Genomic DNA, 17,422 nt, shown 5'->3' with positions numbered 1-17,422 from the left:
CCATTATGGTAAAGTGGGTTGTGAGTGGGTTTCATGTTTACTAGACTGTTAGAACAGTACAATGTGCAACACTTGGGCTGCGTTTACACTGGCACTTTTTTTAAATCACATCTGACATAGATCAGAATTTGTTGCGCACGTGAAAACACAAAAATCCAATTTTTCCACATCCGATCTGAGCCACTTCAAAATGTGGTTAACTACCCCGTGGCGAGGGCGACGTGTTTGCCCACAAAGATAGCTTTTTAATGTTGTATCAGGAAGCAGATGTGCCTGTATGCACATGTGCATTTTTAAATTTTATTTTATTTTTATTGAGGTGGAAACTGCGCAATTAGGCTTCTCTCTCTCTCTCTCTCTCTCTCTCTGAATTCATTAAAAAGGGGAATTATTTTCATTAGTCTGTGTAGTGTGAATTGGCCTTTACAGCACTAGTTTATTCTAAATCTAATAAAACTATTGACTAAATTAAATTAACTAGAATTACTGTTATTGTCCTGTATGAAAGCTGTTATCTTGTCCATACAAATAATCATAGCCGCCTGACATAAATCATTTTAATGATCATCACAAGGTACACCATGTGCATAATAAAGCGATCGCCGACCACCGACAGTCACTTTGGGTTGGATTCATGTAAACACAGATATCAGACACAGGTCGTGTCTAAAGTAAATGTAAACAGGCAGGCCGAATAATCGGATGTGGCCAAAAGATCAGTCTGTGCATTAAGACTCACAGTGTACACGCCAGTTTGACTCCATCATATTTTTAATTTAAGATGCATCAAGACAAACGATTATAAATACGGCTCATGAAAAATATCTGCTCGACTTTTAAATAATTTACACTCCAATGGTGGTAATTAAAAGAATTGAATTAACTCAGGTCCAGATTTTAATTTGAAGAAAAGTTAAAGTTTTTAAATTAGTAATTAATTTAGGGTGAAATTCACAGCGTCTGAATCAATAATACATGTGGACAGCGCTGCTATCTTATTTAAGCAGGTCTGCTCTTGGCACTGCTCCCTAATTACCATATTCATGAAGTAAACAACCATTATGAATAACTTTTGACTATAATCTAATACACTACATGCTTAATGCATTTACCTACCATGAATAATCCAGATCAATTCTGCTGCAAAATCGAATATATTTGAGATTAAAAGTCTGTCAACTCCCATAAGATGGTGTAGTTCTGCATGATGTCCTTCAGTGAGTCTACTGAAGCCAAATGCACACTAGAAGACTGAACATTGTTGCTTAGCACACTTTGCTCCCAGAATATGTTTTAACAGCATGCATTTACAATAGCAAAAAAAACCATGGATGGTTTGTGGTTTATTTTTGCTCTTGCGTCCCAGTATTACTCTTATGCTCTACTGCTCATCAGGACGGTGTGCGCACCGCACAGGCCAAAATCATTTGCAGCGTCTCACAAGTGTGCACACCAGATAAGACTGTGATGGACAGAGCCGCGATCTGGAGCTTCTAGTTGCCGACTTAAAGCATTAAGTCTTGTATTGTGCACTTGCTGTATGTGAATGGATTTCTCTCTCGTAGGACTGCTGTATTCATGAAATGAACAAATTATTTCTTTTTTGGGAGGATATTACAATCACTGGTTTCTCTTTTTCAGGTCCCAATCAGACACGACGGTGGAATCACTCGCTGCAGAGATTCTGAAGTCCATTGGGTCCCTGGTGGACTTGAGATCCACAGAACAGAGTTTGTCTCCTGGTAGTTAATGTGTGTATTTTTCACTTTTATTCTGTGTGTGAAAAACCTGCCGACTTGTAAATTATTTCACAATGGACTGTTGAATGCTTTTGATAGTGGTCAAATTTAAAATGTAGAAATTTCCCAAAAATAAATGTTCACAAAATGAAATTTAGTCCATTTTATTGTTTAGCCAGGTCATAACCAACTCCAACCAACAATTGCAGGCTACAATAATTAGGGGTTCTTTTCAAAACCTTTCTAAAGCTACCATCAAAAAATAGATCAAGACAAGAAAGAAAAAAAAAGAAGAAAAAAAAAAGAAAAACTGGCCCCAACTGATTGCAAAACCTTTGGAACATTTGTGATTTCATTAAAGCAAGAGAACTGATATTTGGACTTCTCCAATTCTTGGTTTTATACAAAAGCTACACAATGTTACATTTGATAAGAATACAATTGAACTGATTAATTAGTGTTCTACACCATAAATTCGATAAAATCTTGGATGGATCATTACCACTATAACTCAACACTATGAGAGAGAAAGAGAGACAGTCGAAAGGAATACAAAGTTCTGCAAAATAAAAGACGAGTATCATAAAGCAAGCTAGATAAGTACCATTACAGACTGAAATATCCTTTGAAAAATAAAACGTAATAAAAAGTACAGGCAAGGCTAAGGTTGAAAATTCCATCTTAGGATTTGCTTTTTGGGCTTTCTTCTGTCAATCACACCAAATTCTGACCGCCTAAGACCAGAACAAAAGTTTTACTTCCATGTGTTCCCATAGGAAACTCAGCTTGTATTAGTGTGTCAGGCACTTTCAGAGAAACTAGCCCACTCTCTTGAGCCCGCTCAGCAACTCTACAGGCCAAAATCACAATGCAGGTTCATTCAGATCAGACGATACAGCTGCAGCAGAGAGAAAAGAGGGACAAACAGATTAGAATCCCATTAAACGCACACATACAGGATTGTAATGAATTCAGATGCAGCTCGGATTAGTTCTGCTACCGGCGTGCTTTACTCCAGCCTTTCAAATGTCCTACACACGGTGCGGTCAGCACAGATCAAACACAACCGGTCGTTCGGGCGTCTTGGTGCCTCACCTAAAAAGTCATTGTATTTACAGATCGGTATCGAACCAGGCCAGCTGATTGCTGTCGCCTGGCGGGAGGCCGTCGATCAGGTCCTGGGCGTGGCCGAGGTCGGGAAGGCCGTCTACGGGGTAATCCGGGCCGGGGTGGTGCCCGCCCATCTCGTGCTCCATCATGGGATCCATTCCCATGGGGTCCTGCCCGTAACCTCCGGAATGGAAGGAGCGGTAGCTTGGGTCTGGAGGACGAGGGGAGTGGATGGGAAGTGATGGGAGGGAGCACACACACACACACACACGCGCATACGTTAGAGGAAGCATTAAACGGGCAGCTTACAATAGCACAACCTCAGACCCACAAGACCAGAGAGAGAACACGGGTTGCGAACTGGAAACTGGCACTCCCCCTTAATACGGCACACTTTTTGCTTTAAGGACCATTAAATGCTCGAAAAACTAAAATTTGCTTGTCCAGCTGTATCCAACAAATCAAATTGTACTACCAATTTTAAATGCTTAATTTACATCATTATATTTGATTAGATCTGAAATTTAAGTCCTTTTACTGATCATTTGCTGAAATTACACTATTCCCCCAATTACTTTTTTCCCCCATAAACCAAGAAAGGAAAATGTTAGCCAGAATAATGAATGTGAAGAGGCTGTCCTTTTCTAACATTTCGTAGTGTGAGGTGTCATGGTTTGGAACTACATACAGCCCTTTTTTTGGTCCGCTACCCCATTAAGAGTTCCGTGCCCTAATTACAACCCTCTTCATGGAAAGTGCCAGGCGTGTTCGGCTCTGGGTTTGGTGGGTGAAGGCTGATGAAGCAGTGGATTAGTGAGTATCACACCCAGATGCTGAGAGCTGATCTCATTTCTGAGAATGACAAACTTACCATCCTGTCTGTAGCCTAGAGGCTCTCCCTGTGCACCGATGTCCAGCCCTAGATCTCCAGTCTGCAGACACACGCGCAAGAAAAAGGATCCATAAGAGAAACGTTCACTTCAGCCTCTAATTCTGCATACATCGGGACTGAATCAGTTCCACGAATGCTTTCAAAGTGCTTGAGGCTCATAAAAACAATAATGCTTTGTGAGAATCACCTACCCAGTAAATTCGCAAATATAACACCCACATCTGTCATAACAGATTCTGTAACGCACTGGGAATTTATAGGCTTAATCTACAGCAGGGCTCTGCGCCAGCGTTGATTGCAGGATTTAGCAGAGATGAGCCCCCTTACCTCGTTCCAGGTCATGGGCTCAGTTCTGAACAGAGAGCTGGTGAGCTCCACAGACAGTCGTTTCTTGTAGTCCTGGGGCTTATCCTCAGACATGCGGAACAGAACTGCGGCAGCGTACGTGGCTGTGGGCGAGAGATAGCAACGTTAGTGTGACCGAGAAAACATTCAAGCCAGCCCTGCTCACCTCAGCCACTGCCTCCAGTGGAACTCAGTGCAGAGCTGGGAAAACAAATCTGCATAGCGCTTCGCATTCACACTTGCTCCTCTGTTTATTCTGTGGAAGTTTAACTTGTTTCTGCAAACTTTATCTTGAGACATCGCTAGGCAGTGACACAGTGTGCTGCCATTATTGTATTTATTTGATGTCCTCCTGCATTGTTCTGTACATGCGCGCACACGCTGCTTATTAGAAGGGAGAGCGCACTCACCAACACCCTCGTTTCTGGAGTGTAGGAGCTCTGTGAGAGGAGCGGTGGCTCCTTCTGCCTCGATGGCCTCGGCCGCCTCCTTATCCTGAGCCAGCTCGCACAAAACACCTGCAGCCACACGCTGGATGTTCTCGATAGGAGAGTACAGCAACTGCAGAGACCAAGAGATGTCAGATGGGAGGTAACTAGTTCAGTAGATGTAAATAATACAACTTATTGGCAGGAAACGAGGGTCACCAACTTAATTCACTAAATAGCTAACAATAGATGGAGTGATAGTTTAATAAAACAGAATAAGAGGTAGTATGACAAAACAATAGATTAATAGACTGAACAATTGAGCAAACAAACAAAAGACAGATCAATAGACTGATACAATGAACAAACTGTATATTGCATGACACAATAAGTTAATGAGTGAATGAACAAGAGAGTTCCACTAAAAGAAGAAACTATATATAGAATGAACAAACAGAACCCATGAATGATAGAAAAGACAAAGGTTAACCAATAATAGAAGAAATGACAAGACAACAGGCAGATGGAGTGAGCTCTCAGCGGCTTACCTGAACAAAGAGTGGAATAGTGTTGAGTCCTCTGATGACAATTCTGTTATGAATGTCTCTGGCTAGAATGTGCAGCGCTCCAGTACAGCCCTCCACAATCTCCTCCATTCGCACACCCTCCTGAAAAACACACAACACGCATCAATTTCTGCACATAAATTGTACTTACAGGTTTAATTTCAGAATCATGAAATTTTGCAATTCGGCTGCCTTACAAAACTGCCGACCGTGTGACCATGACTCACCACAAACTGCTGCTGTGTTCCACCCATGGAGGTGCGTCTCTGAGTGTCCTGATGGGCCCTGACCAGAAGCTGCACCAGGCGGGGAATGGCGCCCTGCTCTCTGAGTGGGGCGTGGTTGGCAGGGCACAGTGCCAGGTTACGGATCAGCCCGACTGTAGCCTGGGAGGGAATACAGGCATTTTTTTTTAAATGTTACAATAAACCCATTTATAAAAAAATCTCTAAAAGACAGGATTGATGACCTCAAGTCACTTACATACCTTAATGAGAGGCCAATGTGAGGGAGGATGGAGTAATTTGACAACAACAGGCAACCCATAGTGCAGTCGCACCGCATTCTGGGCCATCTCTGCATCTTGGTGTCTGGATGTAAGGTGACGGAGAGCACAAATAGCCGGCTCCGTGATGTCCTCTCTGTCTCCGGCGCGAAGAACAGTGCGCACGAGGGCCTCGATGCCACCCACTTGGCACACCATCATCTTGTTCTTGTAGTTGTTGCAGGTGAGGTTGGACAGGATTCCGGCAGCACACGTCACCACATTGATGTCGTCTGAACCGAGCAACTGGACCAGGGTGCCCAAGAGCCCCTCCATACCCTCCTGTAGATCAAAGGGATCCAGAGTTCAGACGCACAACTTTCTTTAACCCAGAATTTGCATCCATGACAAACTCGATCCAGGATTTTTTTTAGTCCCGCACACGACCAGCCACAGCCATTCGTAACATTTTACTACACGTTACATGAGGTTGTAAGCCTACCATGAGTGGGTAAACGGTTAAATACACAAAATCATTCCAGAAATGTTTTGATAATTCAAGAATTCACAACAACAGCAGGGTGAAATGTACACATAGCGCAGGCATTACAACCAAATGTAGCATCCGCTCATGCTCCATCGACACTGTTCTTTCACAATTTGATGTCCTAACTGTGTGGGGTCAGAGCTGGCTACAGCCCCCAACCCCCACCACAGACAAAGGCAGGAATGACTGTTACCTGCACATCTACTTCTGCTAAAGACGTCTTCTCCATGGAAACAATGGGGAGACAGAAAGAGAGGGCTCATGTAGGAAGAACAGAAGACAGCGTAAAAGAGCTGAGGGAAAGAGACGGGGCGGATCTGTACCTGTTTGGTGGCGGCATCTGAAAGATTCCTCAAAGTCCACAAGCAGTTCTGTACCAGTCGCTGACTGGGGTCTGTGAGATGGAGGCCGAGTGCTTGCATGCCACCTGAAAACAGACACGAAGCTTCCATGTTTAAACCATCCTAAAATCATCAACCTTCCACTATAATGTGCTGAACTACAGTTGTACTCACACTAGGCACAGTTGTCTCGTACCATGTCCGAGCACGCTTGTCCCCCCTCCCTACTCCCCTGAAGGCCTGCGCTCACACTTACACTTAACGTACTGGCCGTAGCGCGCTTACGTCATTCACAATGCAACTTTTTGTTTTGAAGAAGAGCTTTCACTAATAAACTGCCTTATAGATTTATCATTTATGACCCGCAGCAATTTTGACTTGATTGGACTGCACGTATCAGAAGATTATTAGAGGTAGCTGACTTTGATGGAGGAATTTGCAGCTTTATTCGCAAAGTACAAATGATAGTTCATCAATAAGGTGAGAACTAGGACTGTTAAAAACCTAAATATATACTTGATTTAATCCAGAAAGTGTATCCAAGTAGTAATCATTTGGTGTTTGCTGTCATAATGATGACAGTAGTGCACAGCTGTTCCATGCTCTGGCGCAGTTAGCGCTCACACTGCATGCGAACCACGCTCGAGCCCACCTCTTCCAAGCAGGTCATGGCCGGCCAAACGAACCGCGCCAGGGCACGGAACGGAGCGCTCAAACTTGTCAAACGAACCTGGCTATGGGGCTCAAACGCGCTCAGGCACGGTTCAGAGCACCTAGTGTGAGTACACTCTTAATCAAAGACAAATGGTCTCACCAGCCTCAACGATGGCAGGTTTGTTACTGGAGCAAACAGACAGCACTTTGAGCACTCGACTGGTGGTCCACAATAGTTTCTCATAGGTGTAGGTCCTCATGATGTTGACCAGAGCCTGTGGGCCTCCGCTGGCCAGAATGATAAGCTGAAAAGAAAAGCAGATTGCATGTGTTTACTCAGTTTACCCAAGTTGACATTTTGCAGTCTACACTGCACAGCTCAAACCAGTGTAACTTTGTTAATAAATTACCCAGGATACACAAACCCAGGAAAACACCAGAGCAGAAATGAGTACTACAAGTAATATAGTAGGGCTGCATGTTAATTAAATTAAACCGTAATCATAATACAGCTTAGTGCGATTATCTAAATCGCAAAGACTGATATCATTTAATATGTACTGCATGTTTTAGAGTGAACTGTGGAAATATGCTCATTTACACACACAATCTAGTGTTTTCAATGTTTCAGAGCTGCATGTGCCTTGAGATTGAGTTGCTTGTAATGAGTAAATAGGAAACATGCCACAACCATCTTCTCAACTTGGAATGAGAAACCAGCTCTAAGCGAGTGGCTTTCCAGCTCAATGCTTTAATGCTTGAAAAAGAAATTAAGACAACTATAAATATTAGTGCTGCATTTATATAAAAAAAAAACACTTGTGCAGCCCTATTATATAGTCAGACATTCAGTGCAGAGAATCAAGATGCAAATAAAGAATACTTTAAATCTAAATAGAGCAGAGGTATTTTGCTGCAGTGCTAGAATGAGTGATGTAAGATTGAGAGAAAAAGAAAAAACACTCCATAAACAGGTGTGAAGTTGGCCAAGCACCATGCTGTGATGTGCCTAGTTCTGAGAAGTTTTTGCTTCTTACTTTGCTTTCCTGATTTCCGTATGCCAGAATCTGAAGGCAGTCTGTCGTGATGGCGAGGAATTTCACATTTGTTTTATTTAACAAGGCCACCATTTTCTGCAGGCCCCCGGCCAGACGGACGGCCATCTTGGCTCCTTCCTGGTGCAGTAGCAGGTTGTGTAGAGTCGTAATGGCATAAAACAGTACAGAGTCCACCGGGGAGCTGAGGAGACCACAGCAGATTTAATTAGCGCCAAACTACAGATAAATAATGGGATTCACGCTGAAGCACACAGAGCGGGTTTCAGTATGACTCAGCCTGCTGGTCCTTCAATTCCAACACACTACAACTTGCCCGATTCAAAGGATATACACCCGCATTATGGTTGATGCACGTCTGCTTAAAAATAGAGCATGAATGAGAACCAACCCAAGCATTTTGACGAGGGCAGGGATGCCTCCCGATTTAAAGATGGCGAGCAGGCCTTCTCTGTGGTGGGAAAGGTTGTGCAAGGTGCCGGAGGTGCAGCGGGCCGTTTCTACATCACTAGTGTTCTGCATGGTCCTCACAATGGCTGACACCATCTGTGGGGATCGCATGATGGCATGACGAGAGGCCTCCTTCTTAGAGAGCTGATGCACCATCACAGCTGCCTTATTAACCACCACCTGGTGGAAAAAGAAGAAAACAAGCCATTAGCACACTCTCAGTGTCAAAGCACTGGCTGTTCTTGACAATCTATCTTGCTTCCAACCTGATCCTCATCATTCAGTAGTTTGGTGAGCTCTGGAATGGCGCGGGTGGCTAGCTCTGCATCGTCCTGGTAGTTGATGAGGTTGACCACGGCGTGTTTGAGCATCTGCGAGGGCTCGGCCAGGCGCTGGACGTTGGTCGGGTGAGCAGAGTCGAACTGTGTGGAAGGTATCTGCATGCCCTCATCTAGAGTCTCAGGGAACATGGCCGCCCGGACTCTCTGGGCTCTGGTCATGGCGTACTGACCATCAATGTCTACAGAGAAGCAGAGGACTACATCAAGCAACTGTCTTGTCCTGTTATGTCTATGACTATAATCGAGTGATTTTAACATTCAAGGGTTGTTGTTTTTTTTAACTCTACCTCACTTTTTTTTTTACCCCTAAACATATTCTATAACACACAAGATGATAAAATCACCACATACCTGCTACCTGGTCCTGGTTGAAGGACTGGTTAAAGCCTTGCTCCCACTCATATAGCACCTGGTTATCCACATCATCATCCTCTGGGTTGCCCTTGCCGCTCAGGGAGGGGGCAGTTGTTGTGGCCCCAGAGTGGATACCTGAGTCCAGGTAAGACTGCTGTTGCCAGTGGCTGACCGCAGCCTTGCGATCCGGCTCCATGGCCATGTCCAGCTCCATCAAGTCAGCTGCAAATAAAAACATTACACAATGAGTTAATGATTAATTTAAGCAAAAAAAAGTATTTGAACTGTTCTACATGATTGTTATAGTAAAGTATATTTTTTGCATAAATGTTAGAACTACTCACATTGGGTAGCCATGATTCTCTCACAGCTAAGCACAGCTTCCTAATCTGAAACACACACACACACAGCAACATGGTTAATTTAACATTTGCAGTGCCAACTCTCTTTCTCTCTCATATAGTCAAACACAGCTCAAACACATTCCAGAGAAGTCCAGCATGCAGGACACACAAGCCCCAGTGTTCGGACTGAAAGCTCTCTGTCTCTTAACCTGACTGCAGCTGGGATGAAAGAGCGAGGCAGGATGTGCCGCACTACACACAGCTACTCTTATTATCTGCAGGTCTCTCATGATACTCCCCGGAAAGACACATGGTGAACAATAAACAGTGCTACAGGAAATCAAAGGTCTTTGTGATCATTCAGGAATTTAGGAGTTATTGTAGCGGTTTCACCATTTATCCTTTAAAAGTGCACATTTATCAGCCACTAAAAAATATAGGCAAGATTTTGTTACAAAAAGTTAACAATAAAACTCTATAAAATGACAACATGGTATACCTAGCTGACAAAAATGAGGTCGTTTATACTGTGAAAATATATTTATCAAAATGTACAGCTGTGTAACTTCCTGCAAATATTACTAATAAACCTGTTATTTGAATTATTTTGGACTAAAAAATGTTTAAAGAAAGAAACATTTTTATATACGTTTCGAAACAAATGTCATGTCCATCAGAAAATAGTCCCATATATTTTAGGACTCACAGTGATACATTTCAGGCAAAAATACATATAGAAATCAATGACATTTGACAAAGTCTTTCCATCACAAGGCATGATAATATAGCTTGAACTATTAGTGTCAGTCCAAACACCCAACCTCCATCTCCTCTAAGCCATTCACTAGCAAAAGAGGTGCTAAAGGTTTATGACCTTCATTAATGTGCTCAGGCAGAAACCCTACCATCAGAACAGCGTCAATATGCACATGACATTCTTTCCCGATTGCCCATCAACGTCTGCAGTTAACACCTACTGAAACGATACTGAATTCAGTGTCTCGGTCTGGGGGGCCCCGGTCTCCTTCCCTTTTGTGGGGCCTCCTCCGAAATTACCATAACACAAGCCCCGAGCCCACCTCCTTTATTCAGACGCACAACACCCCTCTCCAAGTCAGCAGGCAGAATGCAACCCCTCTCCGAGACATCCAACATTCACATGTAGCCTTGAGACCGAAACTGGCTGCCCATGCCTCTCCATTGTGTTGGTTAGCAAAACATACTGTTCCTCTCAGTCAAACAACTCTTACAAAACACAAACATGTTGCAGCATGTGAAAAGGTCACTCGGCAGAGCGATTCAGCAAGCTCTCGTCAACATTTTGCTGTTCACGTTCAAGAGCTGTTAGTCCATTTCAAACAACACCGCAGGAGGTTTAGCTTTATGACGCAGCAAAGACTTGGCAATTGTTCAAAGAAAAATAACTTTCCAGTGCATTCGGCTCCATAGACTTGCGCGCATTCACTATTGTCAGGATTTGGCTCTTGAAAACAGCCTCAAAGATCGGGAGCTGAATTAGGTCAAGTAAAGAAAAACTAGACTGGAATACAGATGTGTGTGGTGTTGCACAGTCTATTATGGATAAACCTCAACTATTCAGAAATAATGGGGCTTTAAAGATATAACACAAAAGATTTAACACTATGGCAACAAAATAGTAATGCACCAGAATTTCATGAGCACATTTCAACTGTGTCAGCATCTATTTTGTGTATACAACAATGAATTAATGATAAAATTGACAATTAAATCTCTTTTAGAAAATTAGATTTTGCACTTTTTATTGTGGTGGGAAATCTAGAGGTGTGAATCTTCACTTGTCTCACGATTCCATTCGATTCAGAGGGTAACGATTCGATTAGAAATCAATTCTCAATGCATCTTTTCCTCCTAATCTTTTATTAATAATAATTATATTAAATATAGATCTTTTTTAGAGATGCAACGATTGAAAAGGCAGGGACCGGAATTGACCTGGACCAATCGTGTGATCCAAGCAACAAAAAGATAACGATCACGCTCTCAGCCACCTGTAAAAATTTTGTTGACTTGAAGATTCTTCACTGAGAAAAAAAGACACAAAATTCACAATTTGTATTACTTGCAAGGCCAAAGTTGACCATGGGGGAACCAGCACCATGAAAACATATGGAACAAACCTAATTAGACACTAGTGCTGCCAAAAATATTTCAATACGCATCAATACTGAAATGATTGCAATACACCATTTGTCCACTTCTGCAGTATTGATAAACCGATGCCAGCTGCGAGTTCTCGCTCACTCTTCTCTCCGACGGCGAGTTGACACTTTGACACATGCCTGCTTCCTTTCACTCATCTCACTCGCTCTGGTTAATTAGTACTTGTACTGTGTATAATTTTACTAATTCTTGTAGGCTTCACGCTCACACCAAAAGTGCACGCACCACTGATCTATGGTATATAAGGAGCGCAAAAAGCCTTCTCTTAAACAGTATGAGCCACAAGAACCAAAATGAGTGGCTTACTGCTCTTAAATGGTCAAATACACAAGTGTCAAAATGCCGATCTTGGTGAGAATTAGGTCATTTTGTTTTAGAACACGAATAAATGAGATGGAACAAAGTTTGTGTAACAGTATATTGGATACGTGCAAAAATTACAATATCCTAATATTTCTGCTGCTGTCTGTCATGTTAATCAAAGAAAAAAGACAATGAAAATCACTGCTTGACTAAACTATTGTAACTTTTTTTTTAAACTAATTTTTACTATTTTGTTTCTGTAACTACTAATTTTTTACAATGAAGACTATGCAGTTATTTCACATTTGATTACTTTGTGGCATTTCTTACCTGATAAATTTGATACTGTATACCCCCTGAAAAAACTTACAAACTCTATTGTATTTATTTGTGCTGTTGTTTAATGTGTTTATTTGTTTTGTTTTTTTTGAAAATATTTTTGTATTGAAGAAGTAGACACTTATTTCTAGGGTTGCAAAGTTTCCAAATATTCTTCAGAATATTTACTGGAAATATTCAGCCCCTTTGCAACCCTAAAAAAATGGATGTGAAATCTGTGCATTAGGTCTTAATATAATAAACCTGTTGCTCTCTGTCATTAATTTAAGTTTGAATAAATATTTCATAAAGTTATTACAGCCAGGGTTTAAAAAATGAATTGGAATAGACCTTATTCACAGCAGCTCCATCTCACTGGGTTGAACTGTTTTTAACACATTTTTGGATTGTTCTGCTGACGAAATACTGCAAAAATATCTTCCAGAGAAATTTTAGTAGGCAAAAAAAAGACAATGTGAGCTGTGGAAAATAAGTGGTAAACCCACTAAGTCTATCCCTCACAGCCTCGCTTTCTGCTCTGAATAAGGTCTATAGAATTAAATCATATTAAAAGGTTGTTATAAAAACAGACTGAATGTCCATTGCCATTTTTGTATATAACTATATCTGGTATCTTTATTTTGTATCACTACAACAAAACGTTTGAACTGCACTGGAGCTCGACAGAGAAACCAAAAGCAGGCCGTGTTGTGAATGCTTTAGTTTTACGAATGGAAATCTCACCTGGACCAACACAGCGGTGCCAAAACAAACCCCTGGCCCAAGAGAAGAACGGAACTGACACACCAAAGGAAACAAAAATCTCTCAATCCGCGTCAAACAGTCAGAACGACACGGTCAGCTCTTATGTTATATGCATTCGCCAATAACGAGGACAGTTCCTCTAGGAGGCATTCTGAATGCTTTCCGTATTCTGAATGCAGAGCATGGAAAGAGTGTTTGATAAGGGGATGTGTAAAACAGTGCTGCTGTGGCACTCCGCCTGGGGCTGCTGAGAGTTTCACAGCAGTCAGCCAGTCGCTTGGTCTATGGTTCACAACATCTGGAGTCAATTGGAGAGATAAACCCAGCAGCATTCAGGCCTTAACCCCCCTGTGGTATTACTGCTCTCTTTCGCACGCAACGTGAGGTGCCAACTGAGCCCCAGCCCCCAAGAAATCCCACACACAAGCTACTCTTGCTCACAGTAAATTGAGATGATGTATGGAAATAAGACCTAACAAACCACTACAGGTTAGTCCGTCACTGATGAAGACATGCTGGACGCATTTAGATAATCAAACTGACTCAACCCTTTCCAGAGTTCCATTTGCTGGGTTATACAATCATGTGAAGGGGCTGTGTGAAAAGGCATCTGGGTGAGGTCTTCTGATTTTTACTCTAGCTGAACTAGTCACTTTAATTTCGCAGACAGACTGGCTTTGGGTATGAAGAATCCCAACCATAATAACCACATTCCTGTGATTTTCACTGCCTGGCCAACATGCACATCTGAAACCAATCTGAGTGTTTTGGTACCTCTACTGGGTGGAACATGGGTGGACTTGGCCACACGGAAAAATGGGAGGGGGGCGGGGGAAGGAAAGATGCACAGTCCTCATAAAGCTCTAGCAGAGAAGATACCAACAACGAGCAGCAAATAAGCACTCATTACTCAAAGCTTGAGTTCCACTTGGACCTTGCGCACAAATCTGTTATGCGCACGTAGAATTTCAGAGTCAGCATAGTGAGGAAACGCTAACGTCTGCAGCCCAAAACAATAGCCTGGACCAAACTCACTGTTCTTTTTAATCATAGATATACTACATGAATCTTCCCATTAAAGTTAGTGCGAAGCCCAACCTAGAATGCAGTTTCCAACTAGCCAATCATATATTACACGGTTTATTTGAGATGCACTTATGTAATTCAAACACATCAAAATTGAAAGCATACGATATACGTTACTAAAACAATCTAGCTACAAAAAAGGCAAAACAAACCGCAAAAGGTTCTCCCAAACCTTCTCCAAAGAAACCTGAGGAGGCTTGAGGAGACTGAGGCATTTGTTTGTAATCCTTGGCATTCAAACAGCATGTGAATTTAAATATCACCCAAATAGCTTGGGCTAAGTGCCTGGTGTGACCAGGGGCATGCAGCTTAGATAGCGGTTTCAACACCTGCTTTCGATTTCAGAAATCTGCCTATTGTGTGCAGAGTATTTGAAAAGACCTTAGTTGCTAGCTCCCAGGAACATCCTATACTACACATCTGCTCCCAATGTGTCAACTGTGATGAGAGATGCTGTAACAGCCCGAGCCTGCGCACATGTACACACACCGAATACAGCTCGGCTCAATGCATTCTGACTTTATATTCGAAAACACACTATAGCCTCTGTACAACTGAAAGGACTAACCCAGACACTTCCTTTTAGCGAGTTCAGGCATAAAGACCCAAAGTAAACAGTGGGAGAACATTGTGTCTATCGGGAAAAACATTCAAAAGGAGGATTTACACACCAATCACAAAAACTAAAACGTTAAAAGCGTTCTAAAAGTGCTGGCAAGATTGATGATGCACATGACTGCAGTGCTTAATGGATGGTGTTGTATGGGAACTATTACAGGCATTCAATTAACTCACGGTAAAAATATAAATTTAATGTGGTGAACATTTTTATTAATGCTCTTTTGAAAAGTAAAAATCTACTTAACTAAAATTAAGTAAATAAGCACAAAGATAGCTATTTTTTAATATAAAGTGTTTGCACAAAATCTTAATTTTTGACAGATTTAAACAGATGTTTGTAGTTACATTAGCACAGCTATTCTCAATGAATGAAGCAGAAAACACCATAGTCGGCATAATCCTAAAACCCGTGGTTATCTTATTAATAACATCAATGACAGAAACTCTTAAATGTCCAATATAAGTAATAAAATAATTTGCCTTTACTGTGTGCATAAAATAACACTTCATTTAAACATGTACTCTCCAAAGTCAGTCCTATGCAAAACAATTTTTTGTTGCATTAACTTAATGCCTTGGTGGATTTTTTTTTAAATGTAGACCCAACACAAATGTATTAAGTAACCTTCAATTGTACATATTTAAGTGGACTACACAAATGCTGTTTAATAAAACATTCAGAAATGGTGTTGCTTTATCTCATTTTAATTAAGTAACTGGAACAGGCAGGGGGGGGAAATCCAGTACACACACATACAGAATTCTCAGAACCTACCAAACCACCACAAAGTCTCAAAAATATGTGGATTCGTTACTAAAAGCAGGGATAAAACTGACTATATAATGCCCAATGTCTATGAAAAGTAAGGAAGCTATGCATTCTGCCTTAAGTTAATACACCATGGCACAGATGGAGGAAAAGGCACGTGTGTTTGGTTTTCGTTCAAAGACAGGTGAATCATTAACCAATTTAACTAACAGTTGTGCTTACAGGGGTGGATACTGTATCATATGCTGCTTAAAAAAAACTTAATACGAAATAAATGTAATCCACACCTTTGCAGAACATAACGGAGTTTGCAGGAACGTACTCATTTCACACACAGAATGTGTCAGTAAAGCTGGAGACGCAATGTGAAGAGTTGGGGTGATGTATGGGTAGGGTATGCGCCTGTCCGCAAAGCCCGTGTACGCGCATCGAGCCCGTGATCCCCACCCCCATCAGCACGAGCTCCAGCAGAGTCAGATTTCACTCAAGCTCCTCCTCGACTTCCTCTCAACGGCCAAACACTTTAAATGCCTTTGTTTGTTTCTTACTGAGAAACTTGGATATGGGTCATATTTACAGTGTGTACCACCGCATGATTTGACTAAAATCATAAGCGTCTACAACTCAAGTTAATACAGCTGGCCAGGCATTTGAGCAGAAAATGTTACTACAAACTTACTGTCCTCCAGATTTGTCAGTCACGTAAAAAAGTCTACATCTCGGGTTTAGTAAACACGAGCTTGAAAAGTCAACTAAGACACAGCTAGTTTAGATTAGTTAACCACAGCCTAACAGTTAACTTTTAACCCACCACCACATAACGTTACTTACCCGACTTAAAACACACAGACTTGTTATTGTGGTGAAACCAACACAACTGTTGTTGCATTTTACAGTGAGAATTCACACAGTTCGTGTGAAAATGAGAAGGATATCTAGTTGAGTTAGCGGATTTTACATGGTCTCCACAAAACACTTTTCTTGCCCTAAAATGCTAACCGAGCTAGCACCAAAGACACCAAATATCTTAACTTGAAGCTTCAAATACGCCCTTTCTGATTCATTAAAACGCCTACAGAATTACAGTAGAACAAATCCGCGTTTATATGTCAATGTAGGTGGTATTTGGTCGTGATTTTGCAGCAATATATCCAGTGGCTGGTCTCCTCCTCATGCCCCAGCTGCAGAAAGACATCCCCTCCAAACATCCAACACTATAACAAACAACACGTTTTATCGGCAAAACCCTTACCTGTATCAAAAGCTGTATATTCCCTTTTCGCTTGTCAGTACTTAAACACGAATAATGGCGACAATCCGTTGAGAAATGTTGAGAGAATGACCCGCAGCTCCTGCTGAGAGTGAATGTGTGCGCGAGGACTCCGCGCTCGCGCAGCAGCACACTGGGAAAGATGGCGTCACTCCATGCGTGCGCGAGCCATTATAAAAACTCCTACCCATGCCATATCCTGCCGCCTTTCGGAAAACTAGATCCCGTGCCGCCGGATCTTTATTGTAATGAAACCAAAAAGCGGGTTCCATACCCAACAATTACTTACAGATATGAAAACTGATTAGTGTTGGACATGTCTGCGAGCTGAACGACCAAACTGTGAGATCATTTTATGGAGTATGTAAAATAAGGATTCGTGCGTATGAATACACGAGCTACGCGGCTGTGGTGCGGCAAGGGGGCGCACCTATTCGT

General features: G+C 41.9%; 2 protein-coding genes across 6 annotated transcripts in view; one reads left to right on the top strand and one right to left on the bottom strand.

Annotated features, from left to right (window-relative positions):
• Positions 1-2,639, top strand: part of ulk4 (unc-51 like kinase 4) — a 283,773-nt gene extending 281,134 nt beyond the window's left edge. For all 3 annotated transcript variants that reach the window (XM_067449187.1, XM_067449185.1, XM_067449186.1), the window contains one exon: positions 1,642-2,639. In XM_067449187.1, coding sequence (XP_067305288.1) covers positions 1,642-1,750 — 109 coding nt within the window. In that variant the 3' untranslated portion in view covers positions 1,751-2,639. The remainder of the gene's footprint in view (positions 1-1,641) is intronic.
• ctnnb1 (catenin (cadherin-associated protein), beta 1) lies at positions 1,888-17,134 on the bottom strand. Of its 3 annotated transcripts, XM_067449190.1 has the most exons (17): positions 16,967-17,132; positions 9,651-9,695; positions 9,304-9,528; positions 8,878-9,131; positions 8,553-8,791; positions 8,144-8,345; positions 7,267-7,411; positions 6,435-6,538; positions 6,305-6,331; positions 5,568-5,906; positions 5,308-5,466; positions 5,063-5,182; positions 4,497-4,647; positions 4,069-4,190; positions 3,721-3,781; positions 2,835-3,060; positions 1,888-2,637 (listed from the first exon to the last, which is right to left on the bottom strand). In XM_067449190.1, the coding sequence occupies exons 2-16, from the start codon at positions 9,661-9,663 to the stop codon at positions 2,852-2,854; spliced, it is 2,370 nt and encodes a 789-aa protein (XP_067305291.1). In that variant the 5' UTR covers positions 9,664-9,695; positions 16,967-17,132; the 3' UTR covers positions 1,888-2,637; positions 2,835-2,851. The 3 variants fall into 3 exon arrangements, with proteins under 3 accessions (XP_067305291.1, XP_067305293.1, XP_067305292.1); XM_067449192.1 differs by lacking the exon at positions 2,835-3,060 and having other exon boundaries at positions 16,967-17,134; XM_067449191.1 differs by lacking the exon at positions 6,305-6,331.
• Positions 17,135-17,422: the final 288 nt, after the last annotated feature.

This window comes from Pseudorasbora parva, chromosome 7 (genome assembly GCF_024679245.1).
Source record: "Pseudorasbora parva isolate DD20220531a chromosome 7, ASM2467924v1, whole genome shotgun sequence".
Classification (NCBI taxonomy): domain Eukaryota; kingdom Metazoa; phylum Chordata; class Actinopteri; order Cypriniformes; family Gobionidae; genus Pseudorasbora; species Pseudorasbora parva.
The sequence above is the reverse complement of the archived record's forward strand: the minus strand, read 5'-3'. Positions and strand labels throughout refer to the sequence as shown.